At 51.1% G+C, this 19,672-nt stretch overlaps 6 protein-coding genes across 6 annotated transcripts; 3 read left to right on the top strand and 3 right to left on the bottom strand.

Annotated features, from left to right (window-relative positions):
• Positions 1 to 1,321: 1,321 nt before the first annotated feature.
• On the bottom strand, positions 1,322 to 1,669 carry AKAW2_11419A (uncharacterized protein; the record flags this gene model as incomplete). Its single annotated transcript, XM_041683901.1, has 1 exon — positions 1,322 to 1,669. The coding sequence occupies one exon, from the start codon at positions 1,667 to 1,669 to the stop codon at positions 1,322 to 1,324; it is 348 nt and encodes a 115-aa protein (XP_041538139.1).
• A 3,882-nt stretch (positions 1,670 to 5,551) lies between these two features.
• AKAW2_11420A (protein MEMO1) lies at positions 5,552 to 6,761 on the bottom strand (the record flags this gene model as incomplete). The annotated part of the gene is made up of 3 exons (XM_041683903.1): positions 5,552 to 6,425; positions 6,482 to 6,550; positions 6,607 to 6,761. The coding sequence occupies 3 exons, from the start codon at positions 6,759 to 6,761 to the stop codon at positions 5,552 to 5,554; spliced, it is 1,098 nt and encodes a 365-aa protein (XP_041538140.1).
• A 900-nt stretch (positions 6,762 to 7,661) lies between these two features.
• Positions 7,662 to 8,285, top strand: AKAW2_11421S (uncharacterized protein; the record flags this gene model as incomplete). Its single annotated transcript, XM_041683904.1, has 2 exons — positions 7,662 to 7,824; positions 7,882 to 8,285. 2 exons carry the CDS (start codon positions 7,662 to 7,664, stop codon positions 8,283 to 8,285), a joined length of 567 nt encoding a protein of 188 aa, XP_041538141.1.
• Positions 8,286 to 9,142: 857 nt separating this feature from the next.
• Positions 9,143 to 9,627, top strand: AKAW2_11422S (LSM domain-containing protein; the record flags this gene model as incomplete). Its single annotated transcript, XM_041683905.1, has 2 exons — positions 9,143 to 9,253; positions 9,385 to 9,627. 2 exons carry the CDS (start codon positions 9,143 to 9,145, stop codon positions 9,625 to 9,627), a joined length of 354 nt encoding a protein of 117 aa, XP_041538142.1.
• A 2,291-nt stretch (positions 9,628 to 11,918) lies between these two features.
• On the top strand, positions 11,919 to 13,682 carry phzA (putative serine/threonine protein phosphatase; the record flags this gene model as incomplete). Its single annotated transcript, XM_041683906.1, has 3 exons — positions 11,919 to 13,277; positions 13,352 to 13,504; positions 13,653 to 13,682. The coding sequence occupies 3 exons, from the start codon at positions 11,919 to 11,921 to the stop codon at positions 13,680 to 13,682; spliced, it is 1,542 nt and encodes a 513-aa protein (XP_041538143.1).
• A 1,183-nt stretch (positions 13,683 to 14,865) lies between these two features.
• ura7 (small subunit rRNA maturation protein UTP4) lies at positions 14,866 to 17,855 on the bottom strand (the record flags this gene model as incomplete). Its single annotated transcript, XM_041683907.1, has 3 exons — positions 14,866 to 16,458; positions 16,517 to 16,746; positions 16,802 to 17,855. 3 exons carry the CDS (start codon positions 17,853 to 17,855, stop codon positions 14,866 to 14,868), a joined length of 2,877 nt encoding a protein of 958 aa, XP_041538144.1.
• Positions 17,856 to 19,672: the final 1,817 nt, after the last annotated feature.

Consider the following 19,672-nt stretch of genomic DNA (forward strand, 5'->3'; position numbering starts at 1 on the left):
GCAATGATCTGAGAGACACAGATCAAAACGTGAGGTAGGAAATGGAAATCGATCACGCGAGATCCGGATGTGAAGGACAACAGTAGGCGATGGAGAGGGGAAACCGACAGTAAGCGCCAGGCTTAACCGAACAGATCCATGGCGAGGAACAGAGACACTGTTGGGGAGGTGGCAGATATCAACAAAAGACAGCCTCACCGGAGAAGATCATTGTGCCGGTCAGAACAGGTCATAAGCAAAGTAGATCCGAGAAAGTCGGTGAGATGCAGCGGACTATTTGGTCAGGGGTTGGTGGTGGTTTAAATGCGCCGGCGGGAGATAAACCACGATAAGCTGTGCCGGAGACAGTCGGAGACTGAGGAACTGTTTAATAGTATGACAGCCCGCCAGGTCATCAGGCAGCCACTAGTTATCTCTCTGTCCAACGCAGGGCGCGTTCTTTCCTTCCGACGTTTAGGGACTGGTCGGGCTGCGCTGGCCCGAGGTCCACCCCCCGTATACAAGTTATCTCTCCCGGTCTGGATCTTTACTATTGTACCATGGATTTGTTTCCCCGCATTGAATGATCAAACGTTAATCCTTCTATACTAGTTTACTCTGGCCAGTCTATTTCTTAATATATTCATCTGGAGATATGCTACACCCTGCCGTAGCCCCGTCCGTCATCTCTCCCCCTTAATATGCACCCACTCCAAAAGAATCGCCCCTAACACACTGCAGCACGCCATTGCACCCCCAACACAAAATGGATGTGTTACGGCTCTGTTATACGCGACAATGACCGAATGGTACAGTTCCACCGGCGCATGACTTACGAGATCCGTGGCACCAGCGTTGACCACCGTCTCTGGGTCAATAAAAGGTACTCCGCTCGCAATGTTCCGGATTAGCTGGTTCGTAATAGGTCATCGCCACAGAGTCCACGATTGCCTCTACAAAATTCTCGAGAACATGATGATCGAGGCGCCCAAGGCAACACTGGCAGGGGAGCACTGTCTGGCTTGGCCAAATGCCGACTGTAGAGCGAATCCCACCTCCAGTCCGAGAATCACCTGGTAGCCAATCCACTTGGGGGTCTCGAGTCGGCCTCAATACTCGGAAGCCGGGTGTCAATGGACATGAAAACAAACGTTAGATAGTCGAACGGGACGTAGTAGCCGGTCATGGACGTCAAGATACCAACTGAGACGGAAGCGACAATAAAAGCAAGTCATCGGAAGGTTCATGATACCGGTTCGATGACACTTGCTCTTTTGATAGATGGAAACAGGTAGGGAGCTGTATCTGTCAGTGATGATTTCATATACATCGGATGGGTTTTTTATATAGTCAAGCAACACATAAAGCACTCCTCGACGCAGGCGCCAAACAGTCCGATGAGGAAGAGGCGAGGCTGAGACCAAGGGCGAAGAACAGGAGCTTGGTTGTGCTGGGATATTGATTTCATCATCACCAAACTGGCCGAGATCTTTTTAGCCACAGCAGAAGTCATGATGTGTCTCTCGAGAGGTTTATTAATCGGCTTCTCCGTTGAGCGAGCCGCCAGTTCCATCATGGAGAGGGATAGCTTGACACTGTAGAGACACAACATGACGTGCAGCACAAGTAATCCCAAACGGGCAAGGCCTAGCATGAGTGCACATGACTTATGCTGGCTTTTTCGATGCATCTTCTATTCAGCTGCACAATTGGCTAGTAAGCAGCTTTGTGTGATAACTCCATATTCTCTTCTCAGCTAGTAATAGTAGTCGGTTAGCAGCGAATATTTCTACCAGTGGTTATGCTCTGCTAGGGATGCAGCAACCGGCCATAACGGGCAATACTTTGCATATCCAACGTAGCTAGCAAGGCAGTGTAGCATAAGAGGCAATAGATGCCACTGACTACAAGCATCTTTGATTAGGGTGGGTTACTGGTTTACTTGGGAGGTGGTTTATAGGAGTGTGGATATTGGTGGAGGGAGTAATGCATTGTTTGAATGAATGGGTGGATTCTTCCAGGTTGAGCGAGTCTCTCGTTCTCCGTTGAATGAATGAATGAATGAGTGAGTGACAACGGAGATCAAGTATGGGCCATACGTTTATGTTAAGATACATGGTCTTAGCTTTGTTTCACCTCCAAGTAATGGCTCATGCAGGAGATGGCGTCGGGATAGGCGTAGCCGACGCAACTGACCCCAGGCCCAGTGTGTTGGTCGGACATGCCACGCGCAAGCCCTGCTGAAGGGCCGACAGACCAGCTGGGCCCAGCTTGTCAATCGTGGGCGGAGCCGGCACCGTGCCGACGTACGCATTGAAGTTGTAGATCCCGCAGATGCACGTGTTGACGATGTCCTTCAGGCTGGTATCGCTGAGCACTGTCTTGCCGTCGCGGACGAGAGCGAATTTCTGCTGTCCCACGCCCATGGGCACAGTGAAGGCACTGGCGCCGGCTGGTGCATCAAACTTCTGGCTGTTTTGTCCCGAAGCCACCTGGATTGTGCCGGGAGACTTGAGCAAGGAGACAACGAAGACCGAATCCTGCAGGGACTCCCATCCGTTCGGGCGTCCACGGAAGAAGTTACCAGAGGAGTTATTGGGGCTGCCGTCCATGGTAGTATCGGTACTGTCGCAGTTGATGTTCCTTGGAGTCGGCCGGTACCAGTAGATCAACTTCTCTTCAGTGATGTACTTGTCGGGTGACTTTTCGCCGTTCTTGTATGCAGCGATGAAGGGCTTCGACATCTGGAGCCAACCGTCGTGGGGCCTGAATCGCTGGTTAGTATCGCTGGTTGACTGGACACGGCGGGGTACTTACATGTCCATGACCCATTTGGATGCGCCATCATCGGTGTGTGGAGAGGCCAACGGTGCGATGTAGTGCGACTCGCCGTAGTCATTCCAGGTAACAATCTCCACAAACCGAGGTGCAAGGTTCAGAATCTCGAACCAGCGGTTGTACCACAACAGATCCGAGGGGAACGCCCAGTTCTTGCTGTAGGATACCTCACCACCGAAGTGCGTAAAGAACCATCCAGACGCAGCTGTATAATATTAGCAAGACTGATGCAACACATCCACAACACAGAGGGATACATACGGGCAATGTAAGGCTTTCCGTTCAGAGCGTTGACATATGCTTTATCGCCATCAGCAACAGTTACGTTGCGACCAGCGCTTGGTGCCTTGTTATCGCCATTATTATCCCAGGCCATCCAATTCAATGCTCCCTGAATATTGCCGAAATTTCCTTGGCCAGGGTGGAAGTTCGGTGCGAAGAAAACTTCAGTGCCGGCGGCGGACTGCATCTGGTTGATGTCGAGACCATCTCCCGCAAATGAGGATGCGAAGACCTTGCCATCGACCTTGAGTTGAGCCGGCAGGCTTCCGTACTGCCTGATCTTTTGTCCAACAGTAGATGCCTGTCCGGTATTGTACCAGTTGAAGTCAAAGGAGATGAAGACTTTCATGTCATTGCGTGCGGCCGATTCGTACGCAAAGTTGAGCTGCGTGTCAGTGTAGGGATCAACCCCAATATTCAACGCAAAGGCATCGATACCCAGGGATTTTGCACGTTTCATGTCATCATCATAGTCCGCAGCACTCTGTCGGTTGCTAGTAATGCCGATCTAATCTGTTAGTGAAGCCCAGCCATATCACATCCAATGGGATGCTTACCATGAAATGGCAAAAGACCAGTCGATCAGTCGACGCTTCAGTAGTGCCATTCACCGGAACAGTAGTGTTCTGGCCCGTGGGAGCACAGCTCGCCGCGGTAAAAAAACCGGCTAGAGCCAGAACGGGTAACTTGAAAAGCTTCATCTTCGAAATATCAACAAGTGATCGAGACTAGGCCAACAGAACGTAAAAGAGATAAAGAAGGGACAAAGCAGACGCCTCAAGCGCCTCTAGATCTGCAATCAAGGAAAGACTGACCACGGAAACAGGCGAAGAACGAGCGTGGGCAGTGCAGATGATATAGTTCTTAGATGCAGCTCTTTGTCGTCTCGCAACAAAGGTGCTAGTCAACCCTCTGTTTCAGCAGACTATCTCCGGAAAGACTCATATAATTGGCTTACCTGTGGAATTGAAACTTCAGGTCTCTGATCTTGAGTTGTTAGAAGTGAAACAGCTTCCATTGACGCCTTTTATAGTCGCCTCGAGTCGTCTATATGCCGGCAAATACCGACACATTTCAACCTGTGGCATCATGGGGCCTGAACCAACAACCATCTGCGCCCCGGTGTGCGTGTGTGACAACATTTGGCAATCTCCGCCGTCCTTGCAATTTGTCTCCGACTGTCTTACGACCTAGACTTTAGAAACGGTGACAGGGAATGGATCTATCCACCCGGGCACAGAAGGCACATCCCGACGTTGGCCACGCCACGGGAACAATAGAGTCAACAGATCGCCCGAAGTGATCAAACTAGAATCGAATGAGAGTGAAGAGCATCACCGTAAGAGCCCAATCCCAAGACAAAACAGGAACACCATTGGAGCCCTGAAGGCGCAAATGTTTGGAAAAAACCTTGAGTCTGGCTCAAGCTGCGGAAGTATCCGAGAGACCGCACGGGTCAGAAAGCCAAAATGCTGAGCCAACGCTTCTGACTGCGGATTGGCTAGGAAATCTACGAGTTGTAGGACTTCATTTTAAGCTCATCTTCATCGATTGGGTGGTGCCAAACCTCCGCAGTCGCACGACTAAGGGTGTTGTTGGAGAGTGTCACTGGCTAACGGCTGCCGTCAACACCAGCCCCAACGTACCAATGTCAAACATCCCCTTCAGCCCAATGCAACCTTTTGAACACTGCATCATGCATGAAGGGTTTCGACTTGCTTTTTCCTCCATCCCCGGCAGACCATCGCGCAAAGCTGCGGGGTAACCGGACAGGCAGGTCAGCCACGCGATCCCATCACCAGACAATCGGACCATATGTAGCCCCGCCGCAAACCGGCACCATGCAGTGAGCAAGAAACGGCAGGCATGAGGCTTTTTCTCCAGTCTCTTTGGGGTTATTGCCCCGGAGTGGCCGAGTTACCTTAATCCAACCCCCTCCATTGCCGTGTAACAGCGAACCTTCTTTGCTTCCATCGGGAGCCCATGTGACAATGATCTTCCATCGCTCGTTTGTCCTCGTCGACGCCTGCTGAAGCCTCTCCAGGAGTACCATGTCTTCTTGCCAGTCGTGGCAGGTATAGTAAGTAGACTCTTCGAGCTTCAACCTCGTTGATCGGGCATTAACCAATGGCCCAACAAGAGTGACGAGTGGCCATCTTAGCAATACTACCTCTATGCTACCCTTCCCTGGCAGCAGGACCGGTGATCTCAATCGCTCAAGGGTTTCATTCCTTGGTCGGAAAATGCTGCTGTGGGGATAAGCAGGCCGCTTTCTCGCGGAGGGTGAAGGCGAAGATATCCGAAAGACATATTGAATGGCAGTAGTTGTAAAATGATTCCTACACCATACTAGAGAGCCTTAAGGGCACGCGGCTATTCACAGTCCCGAGCAAGGATTGAATACAGATGACAGTTCCTCTGATTTCTCAGTTTGCAGTGAGCGTGTGCTAACCTAGAGCACGGTAAAGGCAGACACGTAGCTCACAGAGCTATCGTCCACCTCTATCACATGTGAACTGCGGTCATATCGGATGAAGCGAAATCGGCCCTTCTCCCCTTCATTCTTTCTAATATCTTCAATACCAGCCATTATCACGCCGATGGGGTGACGGCCACACACAGTGTTCCCTGTATTTTTGAGTATAGTTGAGAAACGTGCGTACTCTCCGGTGGCAATAGCTGCCATGGTCGCAATGTCAACTGCCGAGATACTCTCGTGAATTGGTGGTTCTCGGCTCCTAATACGTTCCCGCGATTTCAAGGAGCGACCGGCAGACACCATCTCCATCTGATCGGTTACACTATCGCCATCAATCCCGGGTTGGGGGAGGCCCGGAGCGGAAACGGGGATGCTGGGCCCAGGGTTAGGAGCCTGGGAGGTGTAGTACGTGTAACGGAACCGCTGCCCCCAATGACAGAAATCGGAGCTGATGACAAAAGCATTCGCTGGATCATCAATATACGGAGCAAGCAAGGTTCCGAAAGCCTTCTCGGTCGACTCAGTAACAGCACCCACTAATATAGGTACCAGCGGCGGGTATTGGGATGTTGGCTGGTTCGGCCGCTGGCGTTGTAGGAGACGGTGGATGTAAGGTAGGTGCAGTTCGATACTGTGCTCCGCTTCGTCCACAGAGCGAGACATGGTGGTAAATTGCAATTCGAGCCCATTTCGTGACACGGCTTTGGTTGAACGTAGCTTGGCAATGAACTCGGTATCAAGCGGTAGAGGGTCGTCAGAGAGCGGGGTATGGTATGAAGTGAACTCAGGAAGGGCAAGCGTCGTGAAGTAATGGTGATGCGATGGTCCGACAACAAAGATCCGTTTACTATACATTCATTTACTTTAGTAAACAGCGAGTGAGGCTAGAGGGCTATCACTCACGCCTGTGACAGGTCCAGGGCCTTGTAGGCGAAAGCGGCACATCGTCCGGAGTATGCATAGCCTGCGTGTCTGAGAAAAGATCGGAGTGTCAGATACAACATGCAAATTAGCTTTTCGATACATACGGCGCAATGATCATTCGTGCACCAGGCACGGGTAGTTGGCCAATGCCCTCGATCTCATCCGGTACCTCTTGCAACCAGTGATCCAGTTGATAGGACAAGGTGGATTTATCGTCGGAGTACCATGAACCAGCATGACTATCTTCACGAGCATCCATGTTGAGCTGCTTGACTTGCTATTAGCTGGAGTGTCTGCTATTAGAGAGACGCTTCGATGGTATATACAATATATATATAGGTATGACTTGGGCGAAGTTGAAGTGAAGAGTTAGGATGACGATGAACAACAGTCGGTGGCAGCTTGATAAGGCAGAAGCGGGGAAGGCGGAACTCTCGTCATTGCGGAACCCGCAATGAAGAATGCAGCCGGGTCCAAGCTCTCAAGACGCAAAACAGCATCGAGGGCAGCATGCCGATCAAAGACAATCTTCAGGAAGGAGCTAGTAATACCCAGCATGAGGTCATGCAGAACCGGAGTAGTTTCCGGCCTTGTTGAACCAGATTGTCAGCGCCGTGGTCGTTTGTGTCTGTGAGTTTGGAGTATATTAATATACCGATACAGCTAAATCCCGAAGCGGAATGCCCTCTTTGGAACTATATAGTCTTTCATATAAGAGAATAGGAAATAAATTACTACGGAGTAGCTAGTAATCAGCTACCCGTACAGTACGATGGCGGGAATCCAAGGTTCTGTTATCTGCTATCTTTTATCGCCTGCCATCACTGGTATGGACGGATCAATTTACCCCGAATCGGAATAGCGCATATTTTGTGTATTGGAACGCGGTCTTGCTCACGCTTCTTCCCGTGACCCGACGCGCCGGTATCCTTCTCCCAACCACACTGGAAAAGGCTACTTCCCAGCCCTGTTATAGCCAACCAACTCTATATATCAGCCTGCACAGTTACCCATTGTTCGTGAATAAACTTTTCTGCAAGATCAATTTTTCACATTGTCCTCTCATAAGAGTTCTCTGCATTGTTCCACCGAGAAATAAACTCTTCAATATTCGCACGCGACACCAGAGATCTGATCGGAACCTTCTCTGTCTCACACCATGTCCCTCAAGCGCAAGGCCTCGATTCCCAGTCTCACATCGCCAAATCCTGCTCCTGTGATGTCAGGACGATCAATTGTGGCAGATGACTCCCCAAAGCACCTCCACAGTCGCACCCGCAAGCGCTTTCGGAACGATCGCCCGGATGACGAAGTAGTCTATGGTATGTTCTGAAAGATTGCACCTTTCTATCCGAAAGCAATTGTCTCACATACAGTAGAAAATACAATGCGATGGCTTTTTACGGCTCAGCAACAACAACAACACCAAGCTCCTACTCCTTCCACAGACGAGGACGAGGCAACTGAGCCAGAACCTGTACCATCATCTGAGATCGTCGACCCTCGCCAGCAGACATTGCTCAAGTTCTTCCGTCCTTCCCAATCTACGCCCGCTCACAACCGCATGAACAAGCTGGATCAACCATCGAACATTGCTATACCACTGCAAACAACACCCGTTCAACCGCATACCTTCAACCTGTCCTCGCCAGTTACTTCGATGGGATGGGGTACGAGTAGCCCACCTTCGCAGATGACAGGCAGCGATATGGACATGGACTCAGTAACCAATGAGTCAGTCCAAGAGCCTCAGAGACCATTCGGGGGGTTTGGTTGGGCATGACGAGCGCTCAGTCATGTTTGGGGTGCATTACACCCATCGCGTGCGATACCAACGAAATCAGTTCTTTCAGCGATGATACCTTGATTTACATTATCTTAATATTATAACCGCGCGAATCAATGTGCTGGTCATATTGGTAGCGTCACGACACTGTCACTTGATATACGTTGCACTGTCCATGCATCTGCATGTCTTCCTTTGTTGGAGACACGAATTAAAGCAGCCCGGAACCTGCTTCTCTTGCCCGAAACGGCTGCCAGGATACTCGAATTGAGCTCGAATCAATTCTAGCTACCTTGGCGACTAAGGTGCAGAGTTACAGACGAAATGATGTATATAGTCTCTAAGATATGTTGAGAATCGTTATACTACAGTATATTGAGCGATGCAAACAATAAATTGACATAATCCTTATGGTAAACAAGCCGAAACGATAATACTGGTGATATTATGTATTCTCTCTCAAATCATGAATAGACCTCTTCCTTAAGATAGAGCGAGATCCATCATGAAGCGCCGTTGTTATAGCGTGCCCGATTGCGGAACGTCACATGCGACAAGAATGCCTGAGGTCTCCAGCGGATCTCTTTGTCGCGACCCGGTGACCATCTTTCTCTCCCCGACAACCAACCGGAATCCGTCCAGTCTGACTAGGCGTTTGAGTTCAGCTGGCTATAAGAGACTCCCCAATCTCGCCCCTTGATTGTTTTTCCCGCCTCGCCTTGGGACAACGCAGAATAGTCTAGACCGCTAGATTTCTTTCTTCTAGTGGTCAAACCCCACCCCGCTTAAAAGTGAAGGTGTGGCTAGGCAGGTTGCCTTACGTCAATCGATTGGAAAGAACAGGAAAGGGCACAATGGACGGAAACCAAGCAGTCCAATATCTGGACTCATTGATCGGTCGGACGTTACGAGTGCACGCGACAGATACGCGCATTTTCGTGGGTACCTTCAAGTGTACGGATGCGGTAGGTGCTTTCTGTTATGAGTTCCCGTTTCAACACCTTTTTTCTGTTTGGATAGCTCGGAGGGATATGAAAACCAAGAATACGAGAAAGAAAATAAACTAGCGCCTGCTGACTTGTTTTGGCCGCATTAGGCACGAAATATCATCCTTGCCAGCACCTACGAATACCGCTTCCCTTCCCCATCTACTGTTCGAGACGCCGCCACGGGTACGCATGATTCAGCCGCCGGTAGCGCAGTCGACGCCCAGAGCGTCAAGATGGATATGACGAGTCGATTCATCGGTCTTGTGGTCGTTCCTGGCCAACATATTACGAAAATTGAGTTGGAGGAAACCCCGCAGCAGATTCGCGCGCGGGAGTCCCTGAAGAAGTAGAATGAAACTGGCGGTACGCCGTTGCTTTATAACCCCGTCTACCAAGTTGCGCTACGAACATCACGAAAAGCTGTTACACCGCTCGGCCCCAGCTTTCTCATATTAAGGATTGGCTGCGGGCGGTCATAGGGTGACCAATGATGATCATCGGGGAGGTACTGAAATCGACTGGACAAATGCACCTATTAGCGCCGAGTCAAAAAGGCGGACTCTGCATATTCACCTGCGCAGTAATCCCATTCAGTGTCACACATGCCATGGTTGGAAACCTTTACCCGCATCAGCTAGACTGCAACGCAGGCCAAGGCACATCACCCAAAACATGCCCACCACAACGTGGCTAGGAGAAAAGATCGGACATAAGTCGTTGGTGCTTGGCGCAGTAGAAGGGGCTTGGCAGCAGAAGCCATGATCATGACCAGGCTGAGCTGGGGTTGGAGATGGGAATGGCGGTGTTCCTGCAGTGGGGTAGAGTTTGGACCTGCTGCGGACTGAAGTTGCGTCCTGCCATCATTGTGACTAAGAGATATCTTGCATAGCACATTATTCTACGCCTCATGATCCGTCGTCGGCCCTGCGTTGGAGGGGTCGTAGACTCGACACCAGCGGGACGGCAGTTCATCTAAACTGGCAGAAGTCTATGACTACATGCGTTCCGGTCCGACCAATAATGGAGCAGGCCGACGAATTCCCTCATGGAATTGTCGGGAGTGCTCGGAGCATCTGAGAGGCTGACAGTTCGGTGATCATCCGAAGATAAGTGGTGCATCCGGTTTTCCAGGCTGGATTGAAATCTGTATGCATGGTTGCAAGCGCGAGGAACCTATAATGCCCTGAAGAGAACGAAGCCAAGAAAAGAGACGGGTGTGATGGAGAGACGAGAACGTGTCTGTGCTGCAGCGTGGTGTCAACTTTTTACTGTATGTACAGTAGTCACGAGGGGCTGAAATGTGGCTCGGTCATCGGTTGGAGGAGGGGAGGGGGCGTGTAAGCCTTTCTGTTCGTCGACACACAACTACTTCTTCCTATAGTCCGTGGTGATATAAATTAAAGAAGAACGGGGCACAGACAGGGCAAGTTGGGTAGTAGAAGAAAAAAATAAATAGTCTTCTGGTAGGGAGTGGTCACTTTAAATTCGAATCTCGATTTATTTATCTCTACATCTATTGATCTAACTATCTCTTTATCTCATCTCAGTGACCCAAGAGATTCTAGGCAGCTCTATTTCATCCTCAGGCCTCCCAAGCCGCCCAAGCTTCAGCCGGGCCGACAGATCCTCCGGGAAATGCCACACCCGCTTTGGCTGCAGGATCGAGACCAAAAACGACAGCCTGGGGGATTATTGAGGCGACATCCAACAAAGCTACAACTTACTACAACTTTCCTACTCTCCCCTTTTTTTCCTTTCTTTTTTTCCTTGATCAACTAGACTTTTCCAAATATTCTCCAACTTTGACAAACCCCTCTCCCTCCATTACACAGCCTCTCGTCAGCTTTTAGTGCTTCAATCTCCCCAGTAGTCTGGTGAGGGTGAGTTTCCCTTCCTGTCCAGTCTGGTTTCATCTCCATTCTTTCCCACCCCATAATGACGCATCCATTCCACACTCTATTATTATTCCCCCTCCCACAGCCCCGAATCTACCCAAATTCTCCGTCCAGAGCTTCTAGCTTTCACAGATCTCCCCTACACATGCCACCCTCAACTTAACTCCAATATTTTTTTTTCTTATTTTTTTTACCCTTGTCATTTTCTCCCTTTGTATTTGTGATCTTGTGTTCCGTCTGTCGCTGCCTGCTCAAGCCTCGTCTAATCCACACGTCCCTAGGAGCTCTTTTCGGCGAATCGGAGCTTCCCCTTCCGAGCACCCTACTAGCTGTCGGCGGCTTTCCATAGTGAAGCTCTCTCATCCCTCCGCTCAATGTCCATCCATTCCTTCCGATAACTCTTCGACATCACCGATCTGTCGAATCGCTTCTTAATCTCTGCAACGCCTCCCCGGGACTGGTTCCCTTGTTGTACCGATATTCGTCCTGACTGGCCCCCGTTTATTGCTTCGTTGCATCTCCGTCACCGCCAACCTTCGCGATCGAGGACTGGTCTTTTTCCTGCCCATACCGTTGTGGAAGATCTGTCTCCTTTATATTTGGACCAAACCTCTCGGGACTAGGCAGCAGCCAAGACGACCCTCAGCATTCCGACGCACCGCAGGGCTTGGTGTTCACACTTTGAACGTATATCGCTTGTATAGACGTCCGAAAATCGAGCTTGGCAGATATTTCACCCTGCAGTAATGGGTCAGTCGCATTCCAAGGGCAACTCCAGCCCGGGCGACTCTTTGCAGTCGTATCCATCTTTCTCTCGGTCGGATACCAAAGAATCGCTCCGTTCTCTTCGGGGCTCCATCCGCTCGAAAATCCGTAGCAGTGACAGTCCCCGCGCATCGACGTCCGCGCTGTCACAAACGGAGAGCCAGACCGACAGGTCGGATGCTGGCTCGATCAAGTCGGCAGCGAGTCGACGCAGCTCCACCAACCTGAGTACACAGTCTCCTACCGCCGAGGATCCGGGTGCGAACCCCGATGCCCCCGAGCCTCCCCCATCCCCTTCCTTGTCGAGCAGTTTGAAGCGAGGACATCAAGATGTGAGTGCTATGCAACAAAGCGGCGAGGTTGACCTTGTGTCGGACGCTCCTCCCACTGGTGTTGCTCCCGTGGGCCCATCCTCGCAGGCCGTGGGTGAATCTATCCTCATCAAAAAGGACAATCAACTCAACCCCATTCTGGACTATATAATGAACACTCCACTCGAGGCAGCTAGTTCGCCAGGTATGGGAATGGGCGCTCTGAAGTCTATTGACTTGGACGACATGATTTCGCGGCTTCTCGACGCCGGTTACTCGACGAAGGTCACCAAGACCGTTTGCTTGAAGAACGCAGAGATCACGGCGATCTGTACCGCGGCACGGGAATTGTTCCTCTCTCAGCCGGCTCTGCTGGAGCTGTCTGCCCCTGTCAAGATCGTCGGAGATGTTCATGGTCAATATACGGATCTTATCAGGCTCTTTGAGATGTGCGGGTTCCCTCCTGCTTCAAACTATCTGTTTTTGGGTGATTATGTGGATCGTGGAAAGCAAAGTCTGGAAACGATTCTTCTCCTGCTTTGCTATAAGCTGAAATACCCGGAGAACTTCTTCCTTCTACGTGGCAACCACGAGTGTGCCAACGTCACCCGCGTTTATGGGTTCTATGATGAATGTAAACGGCGTTGCAACATCAAAATCTGGAAGACCTTTGTTGATACCTTCAACTGCCTCCCCATCGCTGCGATCGTCGCTGGCAAGATCTTCTGTGTCCATGGTGGTTTGTCTCCTAGCCTCTCCCATATGGATGACATTCGAGGAATTGCACGTCCGACCGATGTGCCGGACTACGGTTTGCTGAATGATCTTTTGTGGAGCGACCCTGCGGATATGGAAGAGGACTGGGAGCCGAACGAGCGCGGAGTGAGTTATTGCTTCGGTAAGAAGGTCATCATGGACTTTTTGCAACGGCATGATTTCGACTTGGTCTGCAGAGCGCACATGGTCGTCGAGGACGGCTATGAGTTCTACCAGGATCGAATTCTCGTTACCGTCTTTTCTGCACCTAATGTAAGTGCTTCCAGACACCGTTCTCAGGTATCTGCAGCCCGATGACTTATCTTGCTAACCACTATTCATAATAGTATTGTGGTGAATTCGACAACTGGGGTGCCATTATGTCGGTTTCAGGTGAATTGTTGTGTAGTTTTGAGCTGCTCAAACCGCTGGATTCCACCGCACTGAAGAACCATATTAAGAAGGGCCGGAACAAGCGGAACAGCATGCTCAGCAGTCCTGTAAGTTGTCCCTTGCTTAGCCATCTTCTCTTGCCAGGTCACAGCGCAACTCCCTTGTGTAACGCTGCCCAGACGCTTGTACTTGGGATGACGATTTCACTCTTCAACTTGGCATTCATCTTTTCTTGTTCGATGCTAATGAATGCAGCCTGCACCTGTCTCTGCGCAAAGCTACTAGAGGTCTTGGTAATTACATGCCAAGCAATCGCCGTCCGCCCATATGTCACCACCAAGGACCTGGACCTGAGCCTGCCATGGCTGGTCAGCGTCCAACATCCCGTCCACTCGATAGTGCGACCTATAATAAACTGGTGGGGCTAGCATACCGTCAGCAGCAAACGGATGCTGCGCTATACATATCTGTTGCCCGTCGATATACGCATCTCTCGGGTGCCAGCTTCCGAAACTTATTTTACAGCGCCGCGAAGCTGATTCGCACGACTATATACTCTGCAGATGCAGCAGACACGGGATGTGCCAGGTCCGTTATATCTCTCGCCACCTGGAATCGATCAACATCATGATAGGCCTGCCATGAGACGAATCCATATCGGATCGCCAAATAGACAGTTTATAAACCGGCTTACGGTTATGGAGTCTCACCTAGCGGCCGCAAATTTATTGCATGAAGAAAGAAGTCTGACTTGAAAATCACGACCACAAGCCAAAGAGGGAAAGTCACGGGAGTTTGCAATGTACTTTTCTTCTTTCATTGGCGTTTTCGTTACATGTTTACTTTCTGTACTTTCTATGGAGTCTCCTGTCGCCGTCGGGCATTGAGACAAGACAAGATTTTGATGCGTCACGATATGTATGCTGTCTCCTGAACGCAGATCAGCAGGTTCTGGGTTGCTTCGGTTTTTCTTTACGCTCATGCTATGCTACATGGAACATGGTTCGATTTTCACGATAGTTGTGGTAGATATTTACAGGAAACATGCATGGCGTTGTCTTGATCCTTTACTATTCTCCTGGTTTCGAGCTTTTTCCACCCCTCTCATCTACAAATACGAAGGAGCAAAGAGATAAGGGCCCAGCTGACAGTCATCTCACCTAATGCAATCGAGTTGTCAACTTTCAGTATAATACAATCATCCCTATTGAAGTAAAAGATACACTCAACATGAAAACATGCCACGCCTGATCTATCATTCCCATGCCCGACAGTTACCAAGCAATCTACGGGCTACATGAATTGAAAGGTTAAGAAAAAAGCAACTTTTAATCTAATTCTGATTTGTAAAAAAGACCTATCATGCTCGCCAAGACAAGGAAGAATATCTAATATAAATTGAAGAAATGAACATTGTAATAATAAAGAGAAGGAAGTGAATGAAATGGAATGAAAGATGACGACTCGCCTAAGCGTAGTCCCGGACATAACGACCCGGCAAATCGACATCCCACATGGGTCTTTCGACGACGGCGACCTCCAAGAAATGACTGTCGCTATCACCTTCGACATCATCGGCATCCGAGCCCAGGGGCACGATACCCAGGAGATCACGGTACTTGTAGGTGTGCCACCAGCGGCGGGAGGGCTGCTGCTGCTGGTTGGATTTGGCGTCGGCTGAAGCAGGGACGAGTTGTTTCTGGGCGGAGGGGCTTTCGACGTCGCCGCCGAGGAGGAGTTTATCCTGCTTTCCGCCGATGGAGACGCGTTTCAGGAGGGTGCTGGTTTCGACGAATTGTCTTTCTCTACGGAGACGGGCCAGAGCGACGTCGTTGTTGGCCGTGTATGCTTCGTCGTAGTCGTATGCTTCATCGTCGGCGTCGGGGGCGCGAGGCCGTTCCTTGTCCAGGGACATCCACTCGCCTTGGCCTTCGTCGCTGCCGACGATCTTGCGCATCTTGGCTGCGAAGAACAGGTCGGACTGGGCGAGGGGTATCCTGTCACCGGCACCGCTGTTGGGTTTCTTGCGGGCGTTCTCTTCCTCCTCGAAGGGGTTGCGTTTGCGCTTCTGCGCGGCGGATTTCTTGGAGGTTTGTGTGGAGGCGTTTTCGTCTTCGTGGTTATCTGCGGAGGCGTTCAGCTCCTCGGGGGAGGGGAAGTCCTGGTTGAGGTCGAACATCCACAGCCAGGAGGTGCCGTAGAGCCATAGGCGTTCGCGGGCGGCCGATAGGTCCCAGACACAGCCCATGGCACGGTCCTTGACGCCGCGGAACTCTTCGGGGAGGAAGGCCTTCGGGTTTCTCCGGGACCAGTCGGATAGCTTGCCTTCGACGGCGTCGAACTCTACGAGCTGGTGCTCGCTTGTGAGGGCCATCAGGCGGTGCTCGTCCTTTGCGACTCCGTTTATGAGGAGTTTCGTCTTGGCTGGGTTGGGGGGACGGAACGACAGGAGGACAACGCCGGACTTGAGACGGGGAATGGGGGACTCCCCAGCAGCATGGGTCCAGCGCTCACCGTCGATCACGGGCTGGTCTTCGTCATCGGAAGATTCATCGTCTGAGCCGGCGGCATTATCGCGCTTCTTGGGGGCGTCCTCTGCGTTCTGGAGCGCCCAGGTATCGACACAGCCGGAGAGATCACCGGATGCCAGGACCTTGCTGTCGTCGGAGAATACGACGCATCGCACTGATCTCTCGTACTCGCCCAAGGTACCGTGCGAGGCCTTTTCGAATCGAGTGTGACGACTCGCTCTGTTCAGCTTGACGAGCTGGGTGTGAATGTGAGGCTTCTCTTGCGCGGTGGAGGCCGGCTTGATGCGAGCCAGGTACATAGCACTGTTGGGACGGACGACGCAAACCCACTGGCCGTTGGGAGCGACGGTCACGACCCGAGCACCGTCCTCCGCAAGAGCCTTCGGCACGTCCAACTTCTGTATGCGGAGAGTTCCCTTCTCGTCGCCCTTGCGGCGCCGCACGGAGAACAGCTTGATGGTGGATATCGTGGCAACGACGAGGATCTTTCCGTCTGCGGAGAGCATAGCAGATGTGATGTTTTCTTCGCCCTGTTGCAAGGTCGTTAGATATAGGCCGTATTGTAACTGGATCCACTGTGGTTCTTACCTGGATGAGAACCTTGCCGACCAAGCGATGCCGCTGGCCATCCGCATTCTCGTGCGTCGCAGGACCACGGTGCAAACGCCAGATACTGACCTCCCTATCCCAGAAACTCATCACGAGCCTAGACGCAGGGGAAGATGCAAGTTGGGGTATTTGGGGCAAGCTGGAAAGCTTTCTGTGGTGCTCCTTTCCGAATTCGCGCAGGGGCAGGACAACCGGTGCGGCGTCAGGTCCTAGTCATTGTTAATCCACAGGCAATCGCATATATCGTAGCGCAGTGAATCTCACCTCCAGACACGGCAATACTGATATCCCTGGTCTCGTAAACAGCGAAGGTCTTCACATCATGAGTGTGGTAGCGACGATGCATGACCTCAGTCCATCTAGCCTTCTTGTCACCCTTCTCACCATCCTTCTTCCTATACACGACCGTCCTCTGATCGGCACCACCACTGACAACAGTATCACCCTTCGCGCTCACAGCGATATCCAACGTATCCGCCAAATGGCCCTGCAGACGCTGAATGAGGGCATAGTTCTTAGCATCCCAGAAGCGAATTTCACCAGCCGAGTCACCCGAAACGATCGTCCCATCAGGCAGACACTTAACCGACCAGACGAGCAATTCCTTCGTTCCCCCAGCAGGTCCCTTACCCAAGGATATCGTGCGCAGAAGCTGACCACTCCGAATATCGTACAACCGAATCGAACTATCCGCATATCCCGCGACAAGGGTATTACGGTTCTGGAAAGTCACGCTAAGCACTCTGGACCTCTTCGTAGACGGGCGCATAGTACGCAGATACTTCAGATCATTATCCGCCGTGGACAGAATAACAATCGATCCGTCAGCGCATCCCGCAGCCAGATGCTGGCCCGTGAACTCTCCCTCCGCCGGAGGCAACAATTTGCCATCCTTACCCCGCGTCGCCTGCCACCTGGGCTGAGCAGCCAAACACCAGATCTCGCCGTAGTTTCCGCTCGAGTGGCGTAGCGGACGACCCTGTTCGATATCCCACTCCGTCACGACAGTCGAGTATCCGATACTGAAGAGGCGCAGACGTCCAGGCAGCTTCGACCCATCCGGACCAGGCTCAGGGGGGTCAAGCGTCCATGCCAGCCCCTCAATGCTTCTGTCTTTTCCTCCTCGGAGAACTGTCTCCTGGAACCAGGCGCCGCGCAGGGGGTTCCAGATCTCGATATCGCCGTTGGCGCGACCTATTGCGAGTCGGAGCGTAGGGACACCTCGTCCTGCGAGTTCCGCGGAGGGAGGGTGGGAGAAAGCAAGCGCATTAATCGCCTGAGGGTTGTAGGGAACGAAACGGCAACGGTGAATATCCATGATGGGCTTTTGGTGGTGGTGATGATGTCTTGGTTTCTTTTTATGAGATTGGAAGAGCTTCGTTTTCTTGATGATACGGCGTGTGGAAAAAGTAGATCCCCGTTTGGCGATTATAGGATTCTACCCGGCTCAGCTTGTAGAGCCGACCGTTAAACAATCATTCCGGTCGATAAAAACGGTTCGTGATATGGTTGGTACAGGCGCGGTGGCTCGATTGGATGGTGCTGGCGACTCTTCAGCTTTTTTTCCGGATCTTTTTTGATACAATTTTTAGCGCGCGGCGGAGGTCCCACCGGCTCTGCTGTCACGTGATTTGTTGCGGGCTGTGGTCGCCGTCGAGCATCGTAAATGCTCATTGCTGAGATGTGAGATACGGGTTGATTTGATGTGAATTTCACTAATTATGAATATGAATGTTAGGTGTGTTGGCTGGCTATCATGGTTGTGGGTCATGGTGTCGTTGAGATTTTCCTATCCAATAAACCGAGACGGCAAAGACTGATATCTACAAAGATTGAAGACCCATATAGGTTGAAGAAAGCGTCAAGAGATTACAAGAATACCATGATGATTGATTTGCTCTCTGTCCAGCGCAGTTATTAGGGACCTTTTTCATGTGCGACATAGACATAGATGGTCCAACCTTCTCTGTACTACTGGTATCAACTGCAAAAACTCACCTACCGGATATGCCATAGCAAGTTCTCCAACAATGGCAAGAAGAATGGACTACAATGTACGTCCACACTGCACAGGAGTGCGCTTGTCTAGCACTCATCTATCTGGCCGGAATGGCCTAGTCATTCCGCATACCCTCCATCTCGGAGAGGCGTCAGCTTGTACTGATAAGCAACGCCAACACACCGGATGAGAACAAATGCTGTGAACCAACAGTTGCTTTCGAGGACTTTACCATACCAAGCTTTGAGCAAGATAACAAACAAGTCCTGACTAGGACCAGGATGGTCTGTTTGGTCGGACCAACTCTGCGCGACACATGCTGAAAAGCAGACAGCCTGATTAGTGGATTCTTGTGAATGCAGTCAGAATGGGGGAAAGGATGTCGAACAAATGGATTGTACTGGCCATATGCAAGCGGGGTTCGAAACGGGTCAATGACTGGCTATCATGACATTCATCGGATATTTGAACACAGAGAAGCGAGTTTTGCTGCATGAAGATGTCGTATCACTGACAAGACACTTGCATGTCCTAGGATGTCCATAGGTTGATTCGAGATCAAGGGATTGCCACGTCAGAGCAGCCTGGGCCATCATTTCCGGAACGCGGTTCGTACTTTAAAGGCTAGCAGGGCCCGGTTCGGAGTCCAAGAGAGCTGATAGGATGCGACTAAGCCGATGTTGCAGGCATCGCTCCCCACCCAAGGGGGCGAAATTCTGTGGTATTCAAGATGTCAGAGCTCATGTGCAGGAGTGGAGAGGCTAAATGAATGTACTGTGTAAAGGTAAAGGGGAGATATGCCGTCCGTCCCTTGGCTTGTACAGTATGGAGGGTGAGCAAAGGGGTATATGCGGATAAAACGATTACGTCCAAGTTCTTGGGCGTATGGAAATGAGCCCCAGCAGGCTCAGCAGCAAGGAATATTAGTGGACCCAAATGGATCGCTCAAAATATCTTTGGCGGATTCATCTTCCACCTTCAGCTGAACCAGGATGCGTGGCTCAGTTCCAAGTTCGGTTCGACAGTTTGATTTGATAATTGGGATGTGCGGGGTTCATTGATAGGCACACACTTTTGTGCCGCGCTGACTTGGAAGGAGCCGCACCAAACACACAACTAAGACAAACACTCTTGGA

This window comes from Aspergillus luchuensis, chromosome 1 (assembly GCF_016861625.1).
Source record: "Aspergillus luchuensis IFO 4308 DNA, chromosome 1, nearly complete sequence".
NCBI lineage: Eukaryota > Fungi > Ascomycota > Eurotiomycetes > Eurotiales > Aspergillaceae > Aspergillus > Aspergillus luchuensis.